The sequence below is a fragment of the Zonotrichia leucophrys genome, chromosome 24 (assembly GCF_028769735.1).
Source record: "Zonotrichia leucophrys gambelii isolate GWCS_2022_RI chromosome 24, RI_Zleu_2.0, whole genome shotgun sequence".
NCBI lineage: Eukaryota > Metazoa > Chordata > Aves > Passeriformes > Passerellidae > Zonotrichia > Zonotrichia leucophrys.
The window spans coordinates 4,440,786-4,462,105 of NC_088193.1; the positions used below are offsets into that span (position 1 = coordinate 4,440,786).

Here is a 21,320-nt window from a genome sequence, read left to right on the forward strand (position 1 = left end):
GAGCTGTAGTCCTGCCCCCGGCGCCGCCCGCCCGAGCGGGGAGGGAGCGAGGGGAGCCGGCCCTGCCCCGGCCTTTGCATAGCGGGCACCGCTTCCGAGCGCGCTTCCTCCTCCTCCTCCCCGCCCGGCACCGCCAGCATCCTCATCGCCCCGAGCAGGAGCGGCGGCAGCGGCCCGGGCTGGTGAGAGGGAGCTCGGAGGGCTGGCAAGGAGGGAGGGAGGAAGGGGAAAGCTTGGCATGGAAGGCGGAAAAGTTGATGCCGGCCGGCCTGGCAGGAGGCGGCGGGCTCGGAGCCGTGCGAGTGCTGCTGACAGAGGGGACAGGGGATGGGCCGGCCGGAGCCCCGGGGTCCGCAGGGCTGGGAGGGACTTGGGGGTCAGCAGTGAACCCCCCTGGCCGGGCACGGCCACCTGCGGCCAGGTGCGTTTGGCACTCTGCAGGGAAGGAGCTGCACCCGAGGGACGCGGACTAGCCCGGCCAGCGGCAGAGCCTGGGCAGCGGCAGGGAGAGCCCAAGAAGGGGCAGGCAGAGCCCAGCCAGAGCCCGGGCAGGGGCAGGCAGAGCCCGAGCAGAGCCCAGACAGAGCCCAGCCAGAGCTCAGATAGCGGCAGGCAGAGCCCAGCCAGAGCCCAGGCAGGGGCAGGCAGAGCCCGAGCAGAGCCCAGCAGAGCCCAGGCAGAGCTCAGAGAGCGGCAGGCAGAGCCCAGCAGAGCCCAGGCAGAGCCCAGGCAGAGCCCGAGCAGAGCCCAGCAGAGCCCAGCCAGAGCTCAGATAGCGGCAGGCAGAGCCCGAGCAGAGCCCAGCAGAGCCCAGCCAGAGCTCAGAGAGCGGCAGGCAGAGCCCAGCAGAGCCCACACAGCCGGGGCGAGGCTGGTCTGAGCCCTGGGGAGCAGCGCAGCTCCTGTGCCAAAGGCAGAGAGCGGCCCCGCTCTGCCCACGCACCTTGGGGATTGCCCGGGCACAGCAGCGCTCCAGCCCTGCTGCTGGTGTCCGTCAGGGCTCCAGGGTGCGGTCCCCAAGCCCTGCCAGCATTCACACTGATAGAGGAAGTGGCTGAGCTCAAGGAAAGATTTATTTGCTCTCCACTCGCCCTGCAGCGCTCGCAGCTCTCTGCCTCAGCCGTCTGTACTTTTTTCAGCCGCCTGGAGCAGCAGTAATTCCTCCTCCTCCTCTCGTCCATCAGGTGCTTCTCAGTGAAGAGAAGATAATTCAGAGAGACCAGAGATGCCTTGGCCGAGCAGAAAGAGAGACAAAGGAGCGGTAGCAGGTCTGTGCTGACATCCTGACTGATTTAGCAGCTCTCATTTGAGGTTCCAGGCTATAGTGAAACTACAGGCAGCCGTATGAACCGTCTGTCTTACAGACAGCATTTCCTGTGCCAAATGGGCTGAGCACCCAAGCATGACTGACACAAGCCTGCTAGGTGTGTGATAAGGACACTGATGTATTCTCAGCACAAGGGGCTTAGGAAATGCAATTCAGGCCCATTTTTGCACAGCAGAGTTGGTCAGTCAGAGTACACCCAATGCAGTGCCAGAAAGCTGATGTAAAAACAAAACCAAAAAGCTGCAAAACAAAAAGCAAGAACATTGCACTGGAGGCATCATGATGTGGTGTTTAAAGTACAAGAGGAAAAAACTGCACATCTGTGCCACTCATCTGCTTGATCCACTCTAGCAAATAACCACATTTTTACCTCTTAATCACTTCTTAATAACTGGGTTTTTTGTCTGTGTCCTGAAAAAACAAAGGATCCCTTCTGAACAGGTAGCTCAGTGGAGGTTAAGCTAAGATTTCCAGCTCCTGCAGGAATTGAAATAGTTTGGTTTGCTTGGTGAATGTTCCTCTTACTCACCAGATTTACCTAAGTCTGCTTTGTTGCCTGGAGCTGATTTCTCAGCAATTAATTAAAAAAATTCAACTACACTTCATGTGGGCAAACATGGTCTATCCTGAGGTCTTTTTATTACTAACTGGGAGTATTAAACTACATTTTTGCAGACACAAAAACCTCCTTATTTCAGATGCAAATTAGAAATACTCAGAATCATTGGTGCATAATGCTGTTACCTTACCCTGAGCACCTGGGCTGCCCCAAACTCCTGCTGCAGTCAAATGTGTGAAACCAGCTTGGACAACTAAAAATATTTTTCAAAACAAAATGTGTTTTATCTCAATGTCTTTTAAGATAAAAAAGAGCCTGATGCTAAAATTGCCAAAACTGAGAAGGAGACTTCGGATAAGGAGGAAGAAGAGAAGTCTGCAAAACCCCCAGCTGGGAGCTCCAAGTCAGGATGGAAGAACTGGAAGAAAAAAGAATCTGAGTCTGGGGAGGAAAGCAAGATCACATATTGTCACTGGCTGCTGAAATCAGAACCTGAGAGCAGGCTGGAGAAGGGGGTGGATGTGAAGGTGAGCACTGACACCCCCTCACCCAGCAAAGGACAGCAGCAGGGCCACTCTGCCCACCTTTAGTGCCCAGGTGCTGAGGGACAGCATCAGGCAATTCAGGCTGATTTATCTTCTCAAACCCCATTTGTCCTCCTGGAAACAGAAAAACAAAATGTTCTTGTCCAAGGTGACAACCTTGGGGTTTCATACATGTAATACAAGAGGAAATCAGCTCCTCAGCATGCTTGGCTGCTGGTCACAGGAGCAGCATCTATTTCAGACTCTGCCTTTATTCTGCTGCTTTGTAAAGGTTTGTCTGTAGGCCCTGTGGGAGATGAAAATTGTGTCAGGTTTGTGCTATAATTGAAGGAGCTGCTAGCAGCAAATGCTCAGTGCAGACAATGACACTGTAAAGATCAGAAAGCTCCTGAATGAATGTTTATTTTCATTTCATTTGGCAGTTCAGTGTTGACGACTTGAAAGCTCAGCCTAATCAGACAACCTGCTGGGATGGAGTAAGGAACTACCAGGTAGGAAGCACATGGGGGCACTGAAATAGCAGAAGAAGAAGGTGGCTCTGCCCACAGCTTGTTCCTGTGCCTCAAGCATTTCCTCTTGGGGCACTCTGCCTGTTCATGCAGGTGCATTTTGGCAGGGACCTGAAGTCAACTCCTGCTTAGTGGCCTCAAGGTCAGAGGTAGATTCAGGCTGGTGAATATTCTGTCAAATCACTCAGTTTTTCTTTCACTTAGACCAACCTTTGATACCTCAAAGCAAGTCTGTACTTACCCAAATGCTCTGTCAGTGCACAGCTTTCTGTTCCAAAGGAATTCCACGTGTGTTCCCCTGCTGTGTATGATCCTTGTTCTGTATAGGATTCCCTGTTCCCCTACACATGATCTGCCCTGAATTGTTTGCAGACAGCTCTCCTGGGCAAGGGTGGCTGAGCTGTTGAATTCCCACACCCTTTCTGACCAACAGGAGCTTGCTCTTCAGCCTTGTTTTGACTTTATTTAATTCCAACACAAAACCATCTCTATGACAACTGTAGGAAACATTATCTGAGTAATTCTGAAGCACATCTACCTCTCCTCTTGTTGGTTCCTGTTCTTGGCTGCTTCTAATGAAGCCATGAGAGCTTGATGGAAAGAGCTGAAAGTCTCTTGTTTACTCCTGACAGGCAAGGAATTTCCTGAGATCCATGAAACTTGGGCAGCAGGCCTTCTTCTACCACAGCAACTGCAAAGAGCCTGGCATTGTGGCCCTTGTCAAGGTGAGTGTTTTGGGGAGAAGTGATAAGGAATGGGTTATCACACAGCTCACTGCTTGTGTCTCAGCACCAGAGAGTGCAGGGAATGAGCCCAGGACACCTCAGCTCAGCCCTACAGGGCTGACTCAGCCATGTGTCCCCAGAGGGATGGAACCAAGCTGTGCTGTTTTCCTGCTGACATTTCGGGGCACTCCCAGCCAAGCCAAGTGCTCTGATTCCACTCTGACTCACTACATTCTAGTCAGCAGGGCCCACAACACAGTAGAATAAAACCAGGCCACAGAACAGCTTTTACTTTAAGAGCAGAACTCATCACAAAGATCTTTAGCAGCAGCTACCCAGTTTTCCTGTGCTGCATTTCCTTCCCCACTGATCTCCAGCAGGTGATGCTGCACTCACTGTTCTGCACTCCTTCCACACAAGAAATGTAAAGGAAGCTGTTAGGATGGAGTTCAGGGAAAGCAAGGCTGATTTTTCACCAGGATTACTCCTTGTCACATCTCATGCCCTTTGCTGACAGGTGTTTTGAACTGATGGAAACTTTCTTCTCCCCTTCTGCTGTAGATCGTGAAGGAGGCGTACCCTGATCACACACAGTTTGATCAGAAGGATCCTCACTATGACTCCACCAGCAGAAAAGAGAACCCCAAATGGTCCATGGTAATGTATTCCATTAAATACAGCTCTGTGTGCAAGCCAAGAGAAGGGAGAAGGCTCTTTGCATCATAGTGAAAATCTTAAGCTTCTGTCCTGGCCTAGCTGCCTTTTTCTCTCTCAAGAGAAAATTCAATCCTCTTTCCTCTGCTTTTCCCCCAATCCCTTCTAGGAGGCTGCCAAAATATATCTCCCTAAATTTCCATATCTTGGCTGCAGAGCTGGCCTCTCTTCATTTTCAAATCTTGGCTGCAGAGCTGGCCTCCACACGTGGCAGAACCCTGAGGTAGAAAAATGAGCTAAGAACCACTGTCAGTGCACAGCAAACAAAACTGTAGTTTTGAGGATTGTAGGGAAGGGAGTGTTCATGGGCTGCCTGCATCCCAAATCTGAATTTTGCATTGTCTGTGACATGAATGCACCTTGCTGCTGCACTGTGCCAACAAATCACCTGCAGAACCTGAGTTAGAAAAATGAGCTAAGAGCCACTGTCAGTGCACAGCAAACAGAGCTGTAGTTTTTAAGCATATTAGATTGTAGGGAAGGGAGTGTTCATGGGCTGCCTGCATCCCACATGTGAGTTTTGCATTGTCTGTGACATGCTGCTGCACAGTGCCACAAATACTGGGAAGTTCTTTCAGCCTTCAGCAAGGCAAACTTAGTGCACATCAGCCACTTCCTACAGCTCTAAATCCTTATCCCTCAAATATTCTATGGGCTGTGGAGGCTGTGTGCCTGTCCAACGTGCTGTAGTTTTGAGGCACATTAGATTGTAGGGAAGGGAGTGTTCATGGGCTGCCTGCATCCCACATCTGAATTTTGCACTGTCTGTGACATGAATGCACCTTGCTGCTGCACTGTGCCAACAAATCACCTGCAGAACCCTGAGTTAGAAAAATGAGCTAAGAGCCAATGTCAGTGCACAGCAAACAGAGCTGTAGTTTTTAAGCACATTAGATTGTAGGGAAGGGAGTGTCACATCTGAATTTTGCATTGTCTTTGACATGAATGCACCTTGCTGGTACACAGTGCCAACAAATCACCTGCAGAACCTGAGATAGAAAAATGAGCTAAGAGCCACTGTCAGTGCACAGCAAACAGAGCTGTAGTTTTTAAGCATATTAGATTGTAGGGAAGGGAGTGTTCATGGGCTGCCTGCATCCCACATGTGAATTTTGCACTGTCTGTGATTTGCTGCTGCACAGTGCCACAAACACTGGGAAGTTCTTTCAGCCTTCAGCAAGGCAAACTTAGTGCACATCAGCCACTTCCTACTGCTCCAAATCTTTATCTCTCCAAGATTTTCTGGGCTGTCTGGAGGCTGTGTGCCTGTCCAACGTGCTGCTGCCCTCCCTTGCAGGTGGATGTGCAGTTTGTGAGGATGACCAAGCGCTTCATCCCCCTGGCTGAGATCAAGGCTCACCACCTGGCACACAAAGCAGATGGGGGCCCCCTCAAGGACATGATGCTCTTCAGCAGGCAGCGTCTGTCCATCCAGCCCCTCACACAAGGTGAGAACCTCCCACGACTCTTCATTCCCTCTGTCAGGCAAGCTGCAAGCTCCATTTATGGTTTTTCCTTCCTTACCACAGAGGAATTTGATTTTGTCTTGAGCCTGGAAGAGGAAAAGCCACATTAAAGCAGCCCAGCTCCCACCCAGCCCGCTGATGCCTCCTCCTCCACCAGCACAAGTCTCAAGTTCACCTGCTCAAGCACAGCACCACCAACATGCCACCACAAGACCTGCAGCCACACATCCCTTCCCCTGACACAGTTATTTTTGCTTATTTTTTCAGTAAATAAAGCCTTTTGGAATCAACTGCAGCTACTTGGGTTTTAAAAGTAGGGAAATCTGCAATTTATCTCTTGAGAAAGAAACAGGTACATCTTCTTTGTTTAGTTTGGGGTCTAGTGCAGCTCCATGTACTGCAGAGGGACATTTAAAAAATTAGAATCAGACAATTTAGAAAATTTAGATTCATTGAATGGCCTGGGTTGGAAGAGACCTTAAAATCATCTCATTCCACCCCTTACCATGGGCAGGGACATTTTCCACTATCCAGGGTGCTCCAAGCTCTGTCCAGCCTGGCTTTGGACCCTTCCAGGGATGTGGCAGCCCCACAATCACGAGGAATTTCTCCCTAGCATCCCATTTAAACTATTTTCTGACAGTTTGAAGCCATTTCCCCTCCTCCTGTCAGTGCATGCTGTTGTAAACAGTCTCTCTGGAGATGGCCACACAAAGCAGATCACACTGAACTTCCTGCAGGTACAGAAGTTCCCATGTTATTTTAGTTCTGACATCAGGGAAATGGAAGAAAATAAAGCCAGCCTGCTAATTTTCAAGCCACATGGGTCCTCCACCAGCACAGCTGCCAAGCAGTGACACAGCTAAAAGAAAGACCAAGGATTTATAAAGATAACAAAGGACAAACTCCTCCAGCATGTTTGAGAGCTGCACACTGTGGCACTTTTAAAGAAATATCTCCTCATACCACAGAAAAAACCCCAACCCAACCCAATATAAATCACCACACAAACTCATGCACAGCATTTGACAGCCAGGGCTGGCTCTTTTTAATTGGAGAGACAAAAAAACCCAAGTTTTAAAATACAGCCATTGAAAAGACGACGAATTAAGAAACATGTAAACACAGCAGAGGCTTAATTACAACTTGCACTGCTTGGTTTGGTACCTGCCCACTCCCCTGTGCCTGGGAGGGAGGGAATGAGCCAAGTACAGCACAGAACCACCAGCTCAGGGGGCAGGAGTGCCCCTGGACATGCCAACACAACACTGCTCTGGAGTACCTTGTCCTGGAGTGAGCCCAGCACATCTGCTCCACCCCACACAAACACAGGGCTAACAGGCTGAAAATGGTCCTTCAGATTCAGTAAAAATGGGGATCACTTCTGAATTCTGGTTCCACACACAGGGACATGGGGTAGGAAAAATCCCCCAAATCAATGTACAGGCTCAATCAATGTTTAGGCTCAATCCATGTACAGGTTCATGCACCTTTTCCAAAGGAACCCTCCAGGAGTGATGAGCAGATGTTGAACAGCCACCTCCTTCCAGCCAGGCAATGATCTCACACCCAGCCAGGCAGGAAAAAACCACTCCTGGAATGCAGAGACATCTCCATCCAGGGGGTTTCTTTCCTGCCACATGGCCTACAATCCAGGGGAATAAGGGAATAAAGGAATAAAGGCAAGGAGGAAGCTGAAGGAAAGCTGAAGAAGATTGTAAGGGCACTGCTGTGCTCAGTTCCCCCTAGAAGAACAGTTTGCTATCCCCAAGGAGCCTCACTTGTCCCTATAGGATTGTGCCTGGCTGCAGCACAGCCATGTCCCCCAAAGGAAGGGAGGGAGGAGTGTCCCCAGTGACATCCAGGGTTCCCTGCCATGGCAGAGGTGCCCAGCCCTGCCCTGGCACAGCAGGGTGATTGTTGTCTGCAGGGATATTTTGCCCCAGGGAAGGCAGGGCCCAGCCCATGGCACAGACTCCCCATGGGGGGACAAGAAAGCCATGTCCTCAGTGGGGCACAGCAGAACCAGGGGTGACAGGGGAGGGAGGAGTGTCCCCAGTGACATCCAGGTCCCCTGCCATGGAGGGACAAGCCAGCCAGGTCCTCAGTGGGGCACAGCAGAACCAGGGGTGACACAAGCACTGAGCAGAGATGAGCATTAGTGTCCTCTACAGAGCGAGACTGGCCAGCTCCACTACAAACCACAACCTTACACGTGGTGAGGAAAAGATAACTGACTTTGGCAAGCAGAAACACACATTTATCACTGAATACAGTAGCTGTCATGACAGAAAAAGCTCCCCTTCCCACCCCAGCCCCACTCCCTCCACCAGCACCGTCCCACTGAGCACAGCAGACACTTCCATTGCCCAGATACCTGCTCCACACTCAGCTGCAGGACAGAGGAGCTTGATTCCAGAGCCAAAAGGAAGCTGGACAAACTAACAAGCCACAAACTCAGGGAAATCCAGACAAATCCCACTTGACAGAGCTCCTATCCCAGCACTTGGTGCAGGCTGGTCTCTCCCTGGGGTAGGAGGTGTCACCACCTGCTTGAACAGGATGGACATCCTCCAAACTCAGGCAATCAAGTCTACAAAGCCACATCTGATTTTTAATGGAGGAGTGACTTCCTTCTGGGAATGTTCTCATGAGTCTACTTAGCTGAAGGCTAAAAGCAGCTTATTTAAAAAAAAAAAGAAAACCCACATTCAGGTTCTCAGCTCACTGCGTGCTCTCAGACCTCGCTGGTGACTTCAGCTCAGGCCTCAGGCATGTGTCTCTGGAATCAGAGCTCTGCCACCCTTCCAGGTGCTGCCTGGCTCCTTCCAGCAGCCCACACTGGCCTGTTTGAGCCTCCCACAACCACTGCATCCCCCTTCTGTCCCCACTAACCCTCATCCTGCAGGCAGCAAACCTCAGCAAACCAGACCACGTGCACGTGTCCCCACCCTGCTGTCCATCCCCACACACAGCCTGCTCTGTCCCCAGGACACAGACACAGGCAGGGCAGCACAAACCCACCCACAGGAGAGCCCCCAAGAGCTCCAGAGCTGCTCTCCACACCTCCCTGCAGCAGCACCTGAGAGCAGCAGCCGAGTGTGGATCTCGGGACAAGATGAGGAAGGCACAGCTCGTGGCCAGGAGCCTTCCTGGCCCCACTTGTTGCCCACCCATGAGCACTGGGACCGTCACCGCTCTGCCCACCCCATGGCACCTCCTCCTGCAGCCACAGCTCCTGGTGGGACACAGCTCCACGTGGCTGGGTGGCAGTCCCAGGGCTGAGCCACCTCCAGCATCCAGCTGCTTGTGGCAAGGAATCCAACGCCAGCACGGAGAGGAAGAAGGGGAAGCAGCGAGGGGATGACACCACAAGGTTTCCAGCAGGCCACAGCAGTCTCTGATCCCTCCTCTAGCTCCTTCTGCTTAGGACCTCCATCCAGCTCATCACCGGGCAAGATTTCGGAAAGGCAAGGAGAACATCCATCCTGCACAGCCCCAAAGCACCCTGGGCCTTCCCCGCTCTCTCCTTCCCCACAGCTGTGGGAGCCCTCGGGGCACAGAGGAGCTCAGGAGGAGATCAGGAGCTCGGCCACGGCCTCCAAGCAGCCATGGCCTCCAAGGAATGGATGGACTGGGCAGTGCCAGGCACCACAGTGCAGCTGGCCGAGCCCTCCCGCCCCGTCCCACCCCGCCAGTCCTCCGAAGAAAGGAATGCAGTCAGATCCGGGTGTTGATTCAGGGAGGTCCCTGCGAGTCCCGCGCTGCTGGGGGGTCCCGGCGCCCCCCGGCCTCACTGGCGGCCGTTGTTGTCCGCGGGCTGCCCCGGGGCCTTGGGCTCGCCGTGCGCCGAGCTGCCCTCGAAGCGCTGCGACGCGATGGCCGCCTGGTGGGACATGCTCTTCCTCACGATGTCCCCTTTCCTCCACAGCACCACCTCCTGCAGGGACACAGCAAGTGCTTGTCAGGGCTCCCGAGACCTTCTGCTGCGAGAGACCTTCTGCTGAGAGAGACCTTCTGCTGAGAGAGACCCTTCTGCTGAGAGAGACCCTCTGCTGAGAGAGACCCTTCTGCTGAGAGAGACCCTTCTGCTGAGAGAGACCCTTCTGCTGAGAGAGACCTTCTGCTGAGACCCTCTGCTGACACCTTCTGCTGAGAGAGACCTGCTGCTGAAACCTCTGCTAGGACCTTCTGCTGAGACCCTCTGCTAGGACCTTCTGCTGAGAGAGACCCTTCTGCTGGGACCCTCTGCTGAGAACAACCTTCTGCTGAGACCTGCTAGGACCTTCTGCTGAGGGTGCTAGCACCCTCTGCTGAGACCTGCTGGGACCTTCTGCTGTGACCCTCTGCTGGGACCTCCTGCTGCCTCACCCAGCCACACAGGCTGAACCAGGCTCCATGTTCCACCCACAGCCAGGACACACCTGGCAGTGCCTAAGGTGAAGCACAGAAGCTTCACCACTGAGCAGAAATGATATCCCAGGCAGACTCCTCCTCATCACCACCCACTTCTGACCTACATGGACATTCTTCTAGAAAATGTCTGCTGAGACCTTCAGCTAGGACCCTTTGCTGAGACCCTCTGCTGCCCCATCCCACCCCACAGGGTGAGCCAGGCTCCGTGTTCCACCCACAGCCAGGACACACCTGGCAGTGCCTAAGGTGAAGCACAGAAGCTCCACCACTGAGCAGAAATGATATCCCAGGCATGCATTTTCCAGAGTCCTCCTCACCACCACACACATCTGACCTACATGGACATTCTTCTAGAAAATATCTGCTGAGACTTCCTGCTGCCCCACCCAGCCCTGCAGGGTAAACCAGGCACAATGTCCCACCCACAGCCAGGACACACCTGGCAGTGCAGTCACCTGAAATTTGGGTAGAAAGCTCCCCCCTGGGGTCATAGAGGACATTCACAGCATCTCTGTCCTTGTGCCACTGGTAAGGTGAAGCACAGAAGCTCCACCACTGAGCAGAAAAGACATCCCAGGCAGGTTCCTCCTCACCACCACCCACATCTGACCTGCATGGACATTCTTCTAGATCATCCCTCCATGTGACGAATCCCAAAATGGACATTCTTCTAGACTATTTGTCCACTTGCTGAATCCCAGATTCCCAGTAGGTCCTTGTAAAAGCATCCCAATGAACCATGCACGGGTCCAAGGAGAGCAGCAGCCCTGGTTCTCACCTGCTGTTTGAAGTAGCGCCGCTCCTCCTCATCAATCAGCACCAGGTTGAGGTAATAACGCACAGAGAACTTCTTGTTGATGTCCCTCATGGTAGGAGTCAGCTCATAGCCAGCCAGAAAGAGCCTGATGGGAATGGACTCCCCTGGAAAGGGCACAGAGCTGTCAGCACAGACAGGATGCAGAGAGAAACCAGCAAAACACAAACTCACACGGCCACAACCTTGTCACCGTTTCCACAAGTGGGCTAACATGAGCTAGAAGACCTCAACTCCCTCCAGAAACCAGCATGCATGGTCCTCAGCCACATCCTGCCCTTGCTGACAGCTATTCCAGCTCCACTCTAACAGCACAGGACTCTTTTGGGACCTGCAGCAAGGCAGCACTGCAGGAAAAAACGAGGAAGGTGACATTTTCTCTGCTGGGCAAAGAACAGTGGCACAGGAGATTGGCACAGAGCAAGAACACCACCTCTGCTCTGAGCTGCAGCAATGCCAGCTGCTGGCCCATGCCAACTGTGAATTTATAGCTGGTTCTACCACTGCTTCATCAAAAGAATTATGATTCTGTCTTAGCTGACCCTCATCGCACTGGAGAAGGAAAGGGATCAGATCAATCCCCTGATCTGAGCCCACAACAGTGGAAAGGGATGCTGAGCACAGAGAAAGTACTGCAAGGGTTATATTCCCACCCCAAAATCCTCCAGGGGAGCAGTGCTGGGGGCTCCTGTGCCCTCTCACCTCTCACAGGTGCCCCATCCATGATCTCGTACTTGGCTATGGTGTCGTTCTCGTGGTACACGTTGGGCCCCGTGCCCGTTGTCTCCCTCTTGATGATGTCTATCTCCATGTGCTTGATCTTGATCCGCACCAGCAGGAAGTAGATCTTCCCCACAATCACATCTTTTAAATGGTACCTGGCAGGAAACACCGGGATCAAACCCTGTGCAGCAGAGCAGGGCTCAGGCTGACGTGCAGGAACTTGCTGGGCAGGCACTTTGCTCTCATCCCCAGCAGATGGCAAACCAACCACCCCCACCAGCCACCAGCCCTTCATTTCCATCCTCTGCTCTTTTGGAAACACACAAGAACATTTAGCACCAGCAGATAGATTAAATACTTTGCTTCAGGCTGAATTTCTGCAAGAAACCCCTGTAAGAGCAAAGGTTCCAAACTCAGTATTTTACATCAATTAAAAATCACAGAATCATTTAGGTTGGAAAAGACCTCTGAGATCACTGAGTCCAACCACCACTTGAAGGGAGATTTGCCAGCACCAGCTGGGAAAGATGCACTAAGAGTAGCTTAAAAGAGCTCTTCCCAACTTCTTTGCTAGAGTTAATTCCCACTTCAGCTGTATTGCCTGGAAAGGAGCAAACACTGCCTTTTGAAGACACCTGGAAGTGCTGATCTGGATACAAGAGTGGGAAGCTACAGCAAGAATTTCATGCTGTGCTCCAGGCTCAGTGAGCCACAGCCATTGCTTCCCATCCCCTGAGCCAGAGAGATGGGGAAAGGAGAGGAACCCATGGACCAGGGAGGCTCTGAGCTGCCTCCCAGCCTCTCTGGAGCACGTGTGAGACATCAACTTCAAGGAATTTAGAGGATTTGAGGTTTTAGTTAGAGATAAGCTTTACTGGAGTTAATTGAAATAAATGGGTGGGCCTTGATGAAGTTAAGAGTTAGTAGTTAACTAATAATTGATTGCTTGTAAGCACAATGTTTGGTTAGCTGGGTTTTTAATGAAGAATACAGAAACTGATAAAGAGCTTTTAGGAACATGAGACAATTGTGGCCTCCTCTGTTCTGAAACCAGCTGAAGATGGGAATGGGAGTTCTACCAAGGGTTCATTTGTCAGATTTGCATTGGAAAGGTAGAAAGGGCAGAATGAGGAAGACTTCATTGATTTCCTCTTTTTGGGACCCCTCCCCATGACAGGGACCACCGACCCATTTCAAGGAACAAACCGTGCATGCTTAATAACTTTTGAACTAATTACCATAGGAAGCGGGGAATGAGATGTACCAAAGTCATGAATATGCATTTGTATTTTGGGTATTCAATACCTGTACAGATAAAAGGACTCTGTAATCACCTGTAAATTGCAGTGTGTATTTGGGAGCTATCCCACAATAAACAAACACTTTCTAACTTTAAACTGTTAGAGAGTTTTTGGATATTGGTACCAGATCAATATCCATATTGGGAATGGGATGTACCAAAGTTATGAATATGTATTTGTACTTTGGGTATTCAATACTTGTACAGATAAAAGGGCTCTGTGATCACCTCTAAATTGTGGTGTGTATTTGGGAGCTATCCCACAATAAACAAACACTTTCTAACTTAAAGCTGTTAGAGAGTTTTTGCCTGTCACAGTTGGATATCAGTACTAGATCAATATCCATATTGGGAATGGGATGTACCAAAGTTATGAACATGTGTTTGTACTTTGGGTATTCAATACTTGTATAGATAAAAGGGCTCTGGAATCACCTGTAAATTGTGATGTGTATTTGTATTTGGGAGCTATCCCACAATAAACAAACACTTTCTACATTTAAACGTAGGATTTTTGCCGTCACAGTTGGTACCTAGATCAAATCCATATTATTTTTAAAAAGTTCAATGACATGGAATTCCTTTGAGGATCAAACTGAGTGGGCTCCCGAGATCTCCTGAAATATTGATTTGTTGTATTGTGGCAGCTATCCCAATGCCACTTTCATCTTTAAACTGGTAGGGACTAGTTTGCCACGTTATCCCCATTTGGTCAGTACTAGATCAATATCCATATTATTTTTAATAAATCAAATGGACATGGAATTCCTTTAAGGAAACCCCAGCAGGTGGGTCCCCGGATGCTCCTGAGCCACTCACTTGGATTTGTTGTACTCGAACTCGATGTGCAGGCAGTCCTCAATGCCCACTTCCATCTTGATGGAGGAGTTGAGCTCGGGGTAGGTGCTCAGCGTGTGCACAACGATGTCCATCTCCTTCACCACGTCGTTCAGCCGGCGGCTCACGGTGGCACGGAGGAAATACCTGCAGGGACAGTTGTCATGAGCATATTCCATCAAAAATCCTTTCCTTAGGATCTTTTCTCCTAAGGAGAAGCTGGGAGGCCTCAGGAACAAAATGTAAACAATGGTTATCTGCTGCTGTGGAATGCAACAGGTGCATCTGTGATTGGTTTCATGTGGTTGTTTTTAATTAATGCAAATCACAGTCCGGCTGTCTCGGACTCTCTGGGCAGTCACAAGATTTTATTATCATTCCTTTCTATTCCTTGCTAGCCTTCTGATGAAATCCTTTCTCTTTCTTTAGTGTAGTTTTAATATATCATTTTCTTTTAATACAATATATATCATAAAATAATAAATCAGCCTTCTGAAACATGGAGTCAAGATTCTCATCTCTCCCCTTGTCCTGTGAGCACCACCACAGACAGTCCCCTCCCATCAGGGTCACAGCAGGGACAGCCCCAGGGGGGCTTGGGCTGTGCTATTTTCACTACACAGATCCATGTGAAGAGCTGAAATGCATTTCAATGCAAATCTAAACAGAACGTGTGATCAACTCTGCAGATCCACAGAGAAAGTTCCTTTTTCCCACTGAAGCTTGGAGCTTTCTCCTTGGCAAGGTGAGGTGCTCAGTTCAGCTCATGCACAGCTGAGAGGACAGCCAGCATTTCAAGAACAGGGAATGGGGAATGTCCAAATAGATTAAATAAGCAGGAAACCAGAGAATTGCCACAAGGAAGCAGAAGAGCAAGGAAGCTCCTCCTCCCATGTCATCTGCTGTTACACTGCTCTTTTTTAGCCCAGGTCTGAACAAAATAAATCCACAGTAAAAGAGCCCCCAGCTCTTTACGTGTACCTGCCCCTGGAGCAGCCAACACCCCACACTGGAAAAGGCAGAAGGGAATTTTCAGATGGAAAAGCAGAATCCTCTCAGCTTCCAAGCATTTGTGAGCCTGGGTTACCTAAGCCCCGTTTTGGGGCTCTGAGGAACAGCCTGCACATGTTCAAACCACTGCCCTTTTGCAAGATTACATCAGGCTGCACAGCCACACCTCCCAGTGCAGATCTCAGACTTGTCCAACCCCCACTTTGAAGGCAGTGAAAGGATTTTGAGTCGACTGAGTGCCTTGATGTGAAATATCATTTCTAACACATGAACAAGGAACCAGCGAAGCATCTGTTTGCATACAGAGCACAATTAAAGTTGACAAGACTGATTACAGCAAAAATATCCCCACTGGAGACTAAACCAAACAGTTTATTTTGATTTTTTGAATTATCAAATAAATGAGCAAGTATTTGACTCAAAAGGGGCTGATTTCTCTTGTCACTCAAAAGGGGAAAAACAAGTTCCATAAAGAGCCTGATGCATGCTTGTAAAATAAAGACCTCAAAGGCAGCTTTTTACAACTCAAAATTAATTGGGAGTTCTGCATCATCAGAGTGAATATCAGCACTCAGAGCAGAACTGGGGTCAGCCAGGGCAGGGCACTCACCTTAGCTTCACATTCTGCCCCGTGTAGGACTCGTAAGGTTTCTCCACGTGGGTGAACTCAAAGTCAAACGTTTGTGACTGAGTGAATTCCCCAGGCCGGGCCAGGTCCTTCACCAGGGACACGAACTCGTGGTGGTTCCCTCGGTCATAGTAGAGCTCTAGGGAAATGGAAATCCAGGTTAAGCTGAACCCCAGGTGACACAGGAGATTTTCAGCAACTCTCTTGTCCAGGTCCCTCCTTCCTTCAACACCATTCACCAGGGGAATGCACTTGTTCCCTGCTCTCCATCAGAGCCAGGCGCAGGCCACAACTTTCCTCCCTGAAACAGGAAGGAAAAGGTCCCCACAACCTCCTTTACTACAATAAATCAAGAACTTGCCTTGGGGAGGCACAAGTTGCCTATTATCAATATTAAATATGGTCTGTGGCTCATGCAAACCCTTCCAATAATCTTCTGCACGGTATTCCAGGCCAAAGGCATTGCCCCTGTGAGGAAAAGCCACCACTGCTTGTCTGGAACAGCCAGAGCACAATCAGGGGACACAATGATTCCAACAGCTCCTGCTTATCCTTGGGCAGCAAAGAGCCTGAGTGGCCTTGGGCTGCAGCAGGGAATAAATGGCAATGCTGATCCTGCTGCACAACCAGCCTGTGTGTGGGGAGGCAGCTGAATCCTCCAGCCCATGGGTAACACATCCATGGCCATGTGAGCACGGTGAGGGAAGAGCTCTCACCTCTGCAAGCTCTGCTCAAACCAGCTCAAGTGACCAGCACTCCTCGCTTTTCCCCACAACCCTCCCACAGCAGCAGGAAACTACAGCTTTCCTCCTTTAATGAAAGCAATCCTCCACACCTCCACTGAGTTTTCAGCCTCAAGACAAAGCAACAAAACCCTTCAATCTCTGCAATTTGCATGAACAGCTTGGGATTACCCAAACCATCAATGAAACCTGCCCTTCCCAGCCCTGTGTGTGAGCCTGTGCCTACAGGACACCCACACAGTCCTTCTGCAAGGCAAAGCCTTTCTGCTGAGATGAGGAAACAAAAACCTAAGTCATCACACAGTCACACTCACAAACTCAGTGTCAGCACTAAACTGTGCAGAGGAGGCTTCTGAGAGGTATTAGAGGTGCTCAGGAACTGCAGTTCAGCCCTCCTTGAGATGCACAATGAGATTTCAGCTTTTAAGTGATGCCTGTTCCTCACAGCCCTGTGCTCACCTTATCTCTCTAATGGAAATTTTGGCACTGGAGCCCCCCTCACTTACGCACAACAGCAAATGTCACCAAGCCCTTTAGGCTGGGCAGGTGACATAAATAACCCAGCCTCTGTCTGTGCACTGAATTTGTGTGTCCACTGAGAGGACAGTGCTCGCTGATGTGACAGGGAGAAGCCACGTGCCAACAGAAAAAAGAGGAAACAGGCACAGAAAAGGAGGAATCAGCCCAGACCATCGTGACACACGATGCAGAAAGCACAAATCAAAAAAGCAAGGGGAGGCAGATGTCAGTGCACTGAGCTCTCTGCTACCTCAGAAGGTCATGGTTGGCACCCTGCAGCCTTTAGCAGAGTGATGTTTCCCACACTCCAGCCTGTCAAACAGGTATAAGCTGTAATTTCAGGTTTTCAGAGCTATAAGGTTTCCAGAGTGAGAAAACAACCTGCCAACATTTCAGTGGCTTGCTCAGGCCACAGCCACCAGAGGTGAAACCATCTGGAATGGGTTCTGGGCTCGCCTGGGATCAGGCAGGACCCAGCACTCACAGTGTGGCCTTTGGTACCTGCTCTGGAGCATCTTCCCTGCAAAACACCCCTCCTTCACATCCCTGTTAAATTGCCTCACCTCCATGCTGATCTCGTGGCAGCAAGAAGTCAGAATACAAGATGGAAAGCATTGAGAAATGCAATTAGTGGAACAAACTTCAGTGATTTATCAAAAAGGCCTGAGGGGCATAAGGACTGACGTGCAGCCACAGCAGCTGTAACACACCCTGCTTGGGCAATCATGTGCATACAAAGCAGTAATTCCATGCAGGCATGGCTCAAAAGCCTTCCAAAACAGGGAATGAGTTGCAGGCAAGGCAGCACAGCAGAGACAGTGGAGCAGGAAACAAAGTTCATGCTTAATTTCCACTGGGACTGTATCAATAGGAGCTCCTGGTGAGCAGCCTCACCTACACTCCATCATTTACACACTCCTTTCCTTTCCAAAAACCAGAGTCAGGCACAAGCACAGCCAATAAAACTCAAACAGCAGCATGGGGCTGGGTGGGAAATCTCCTGCTCATGTTCCCTCACCACACAATTTGCAATGCAAAGGCTGCAGGCCCTTGGCTCCAGCAGTGATTTTGGGGTTTTAGAGCCAAGCACAGAGAGCCACAGATGTGAGGCCTCGCACGCAGCCACGGGAAGGAACATCCTGAATTTATTTTGGCTTGTGGGGCTCAAGGCATGTCCGTGGAGCAGGGACAGCTCTGCTCCGATGGAGGAGTGGGTGTGGCAGCTGCCTTTCCCCTTCGAAAGCAGGAAATATTAAACCTGAATTGCTTACACGCACAGATAACCACAAGTTTTGAACAACTTGAAGTCACCCAACCAACCGTGCAGGGGTGCGTGGAGGAGAAGGTGGGATCAGCCAGGGTGAGCCTGCAGGCTCAGGAAAGGGGATTCACCCAGGGAAAAAAGGGACACAAGGACAAAACCCACCCCATCAGCACCCTCAGCATCCCTAAGAGGATCAGCAGGCAGGCAGCTCCTGGAGCAGGAAGAGCCAGCACGGGGACCAGGTCAGGGCTGAGCTGCAGCTGCAGGATGGAACCAAAGCACGCCCGGCTCAGAGCTAAACCAGTGACCGAGCAGAAGAGAGAAATTAGGACAGGAGAACAATGACCTGGAAAAGGACTGGAATGCCCTTCCTTCTGCCAGGGCTCGAGCCTGGAGAACAGGCCAGGCTGCCCAGCTCAGAGGACGGAATAACGTCCAGCAGCCGTGGGAATGCTGCGTGCAGCCAGGAGCGAGAGGAACCTGCTCAACACCAGTGGGATCCCAGTGCCGTGGGGCACAGCAATGCCCTCAGACCCCCAGTACCAGTGGGATCCCAGTGCCATGGGGCACAGCAATGCCCCCAGACCCCCAGTACCAATGGGACCCCAGTGCCATGGGGCACAGCAATGCTCCTGGACTCTGAGTACCAATGGGATCCCAGTGCCATGGGGCACAGCAATGTCCCCAGACCCTCCGTACCAGTGAGTTACCATGGGATGCAGTGATGCTCCCTGCACTCTCAGCACCAGCAATGCTCTCTGGATCCCCGGCACCCGCAGAGATCTCAGTGCCATGGGGCACAGCAATGCTCCCCAGACCCCCAGTACCAGTGGGGTCTCAGTGCCATGGGGTCCAGCAATGCTCCCCAGACCCCTGGCACCTGTGGGATGCAGTGATCCTCCCCGGAGCCCCGGCAGCAGCGGGATCCCGGCACCCACGAGGGCCATCAGGAAGGGACCCGGCCCCGCAGGCCGCCCCGCTCACCGATCTGCCCGATGAACTCCACTTTGATGCCCTGGTGCTCCAGCCGCTTGTTGGGGTTCTTGAGGGTGAGGACCACCCTGCCCGACACTGTCTCGCCGTCATAGAAGAGGAAATATTTCTCCTTCTTGCCTTCCTCCGTCTTGTGCTCCACCCGCCGCCGGCTCTCGGCGTCGCTCAGCACCAGCTCCAGCTCCGGGCTCTGCCCGAACCCGAAGAAGCTCATGGTCCCGGGATGCGGCGCGGGCCGGCGCGGGCGGACCCCGCGGCCCCGCTGGCGGATCGCGGCCGGGGCGGGGCTGCGCGGGGCGGCGGCGACGCCGGGGAAGGAGCCGGGGCGGCGGCGGCGGTGGCAGCAGCGGCGGCGGCGGCGCGGGGGGGCCGCAATGCGGCAGCGCTGCCGGGGCGGCGGCGGCGGGACCCGCGCACCGCGCACGGCGCAGCTCCGCCCCGGCCCGGCCCGGCCGCGCCCGCCCCGCTCCTTCCGGGGCAGCGGCGCCCGCCGCGATTGGCCCGCGCCGCCCCGCGCTCGCCATTGGCGCGTTCGAAGGCGGGCGGGCGGCGGCAGCGATGGCGGCGGAGCGGCTGCGGAGCGCGCTCGGAGGGTGGCGGCTGCCGGGGCTGGCCGCAGGTGCGGGCCGGGAGCGGGGTCGGCATCGGGATCGAGATTAGGATCGGGGTTAGGAGAGGGATATTGGGAATGGGGTCGGGGTTAGGGTCAGGATCGGGGCCGGGGCCGGTTTGCCGACCTCTTTTCCGGTTTTGGTCGCTGTGTCTTGCGGTCTCTCTGTTTCCCGGTCCAGCTCTCTGTTCCAGTCTCTCTGTCCCCGGTCCAGGTCTCTATTCCGGTCCCGGTCTCTGTTCCTCTCCCGTTCTGTCTCTCTGTCCCGCTGTTCCTCTCGGTATCGGTCTCTGTTCCCCTTCCCAGTCCTGCCTCCGTTTCGGTCCCGGTCTCTGTCCCGCTCTCTGTCTCTTTCCCGTTCTCTCTGTCCCGGTATCCGTCTCTGTCTCGGTAGCGATCTCTGTCCCCCTCCCGGTCCTGCCTCGGTTTCGGTCCCTGTCCGGGTCTCTGTATCAGTCCCGGTCCCAATCTCGGTGTCAGTCTCTGCCCCGGTCCCTCTGTCTCTATCCTGGTCCCTCTGTCCCGGTGTCAGTCCCGGTCCCCCTGTCTCTGTCCCGGTTCCGGTGGCTCTCCCCGGTCACCGGGATGGGGCTGACCCCCGGCAGTTCCTGGCCGTGACAGCGCTGCCCTTGGCGCGCCCGTGTCCCGCTGGATTTGGGCACTCCGTGCTTGTTTTGGACCCTTCTTTTGGGTGAAACGCGTGTTTCGGAGAAATCTCATCCCTGGCGCTTATAAACACTTTTTATTTTTATTATTTCTCCCAGTATGGGTGGACACGGTGTGGGATATGGATTTCACGGAGACCGAGCCTCTGGAGCCTTGCATAGCGGAGGAGCTCACGGCCGATGGGCTCGACACCTTCACCCGCCTGTACAGCGCTCTGGCGCCCTTTGCTGCCGGACACCAGGAGAGCAGAGAGGTGACATCCCCTGAGCAGAGCCAGCCACTCCCACTTGCTCTCTTTCACATCTGAAACTGGCAAAATATTCAAAAACTATTCAAACAGTTATTGCTCTGTGTGCTGGAATGCTTCAGAAGGAAGCTATTGCCAAATTTTAATAATAGAACATAGTATTATATTATATTGATCATATTATGCTATAGTATATCATATTATGCTATAGTATATCATATTATACTATACTATATCATACCACATATTGTTATTTATATTTTATACATTATGTATATTATTATATCACATATAATCATGATATATTATATAATATATCATTATAATGTATATGATTATATGATGTAATAATATACTTTATGTTTATTATTACACCATATATTATATACATTATGTATATAATTATAGATATACATTATATATATTACTATATATTATCTTCTATATATTATATTAAGTATACATAGTGTTATAATTATTAATATCAATATTATGTAACAATTATTAATTTTAATCTATTAATTTAATTATTACTACTCAGTCTATTATAAATATTAATAAAATTAATATAATGTATATTAATAATTACAGTGTATTATACTTGTTAAAACACTTTTTAAAGCATATAGTATATAGGGTGTTGGTCATGGTGGCACCTGTTAAAATGTGAATAATGGTCTAGTTTTGGACATCCATGTTATTAT

At 51.3% G+C, this 21,320-nt stretch overlaps 3 protein-coding genes across 3 annotated transcripts in view; 2 read left to right on the forward strand and 1 right to left on the reverse strand.

The window, feature by feature from the left end:
* The first annotated feature begins 1 nt into the window (after nucleotide 1).
* Nucleotides 2-6,135, forward strand: THYN1 (thymocyte nuclear protein 1). Its single transcript, XM_064731898.1, has 8 exons — nucleotides 2-182; nucleotides 1,185-1,268; nucleotides 2,190-2,413; nucleotides 2,854-2,922; nucleotides 3,573-3,665; nucleotides 4,227-4,322; nucleotides 5,677-5,827; nucleotides 5,909-6,135. The coding sequence occupies exons 2-8, from the start codon at nucleotides 1,226-1,228 to the stop codon at nucleotides 5,953-5,955; spliced, it is 723 nt and encodes a 240-aa protein (XP_064587968.1). The 5' UTR covers nucleotides 2-182; nucleotides 1,185-1,225; the 3' UTR covers nucleotides 5,956-6,135.
* Nucleotides 6,136-6,864: 729 nt separating this feature from the next.
* On the reverse strand, nucleotides 6,865-19,410 carry VPS26B (VPS26 retromer complex component B). The gene is made up of 6 exons (XM_064731897.1): nucleotides 19,085-19,410; nucleotides 15,557-15,713; nucleotides 13,918-14,082; nucleotides 11,778-11,953; nucleotides 11,040-11,182; nucleotides 6,865-9,785 (listed from the first exon to the last, which is right to left on the reverse strand). The coding sequence occupies exons 1-6, from the start codon at nucleotides 19,305-19,307 to the stop codon at nucleotides 9,639-9,641; spliced, it is 1,011 nt and encodes a 336-aa protein (XP_064587967.1). The 5' UTR covers nucleotides 19,308-19,410; the 3' UTR covers nucleotides 6,865-9,638.
* A 205-nt stretch (nucleotides 19,411-19,615) lies between these two features.
* NCAPD3 (non-SMC condensin II complex subunit D3) overlaps nucleotides 19,616-21,320 on the forward strand; it is a 41,935-nt gene continuing 40,230 nt past the window's right edge. The window contains exons 1-2 of the mRNA XM_064731877.1: nucleotides 19,616-19,712; nucleotides 20,468-20,622. Coding sequence (XP_064587947.1) covers nucleotides 19,652-19,712; nucleotides 20,468-20,622 — 216 coding nt within the window. The 5' untranslated portion in view covers nucleotides 19,616-19,651. The remainder of the gene's footprint in view (nucleotides 19,713-20,467; nucleotides 20,623-21,320) is intronic.

Excerpts from the sequence above, each read along its gene's own strand:
- THYN1 (XM_064731898.1), top strand. The coding sequence starts at position 1,226 with ATGCCTTGGCCGAGCAGAAAGAGAGACAAAGGAGCGGTAGCAG. Across the intron at positions 1,269-2,189 it reads AGACAAAGGAGCGGTAGCAG|ATAAAAAAGAGCCTGATGCT; the intron begins GTCTGTGCTGAC and ends ATGTCTTTTAAG. Across the intron at positions 2,923-3,572 it reads ATGGAGTAAGGAACTACCAG|GCAAGGAATTTCCTGAGATC; the intron begins GTAGGAAGCACA and ends TACTCCTGACAG.
- VPS26B (XM_064731897.1), bottom strand. The coding sequence starts at position 19,307 with ATGAGCTTCTTCGGGTTCGGGCAGAGCCCGGAGCTGGAGCTGGTGCTG. Across the intron at positions 14,083-15,556 it reads GGGCAGAATGTGAAGCTAAG|GTATTTCCTCCGTGCCACCG; the intron begins GTGAGTGCCCTG and ends CTGTCCCTGCAG. Across the intron at positions 9,786-11,039 it reads GGCGCTACTTCAAACAGCAG|GAGGTGGTGCTGTGGAGGAA; the intron begins GTGAGAACCAGG and ends GTGTCCCTGCAG.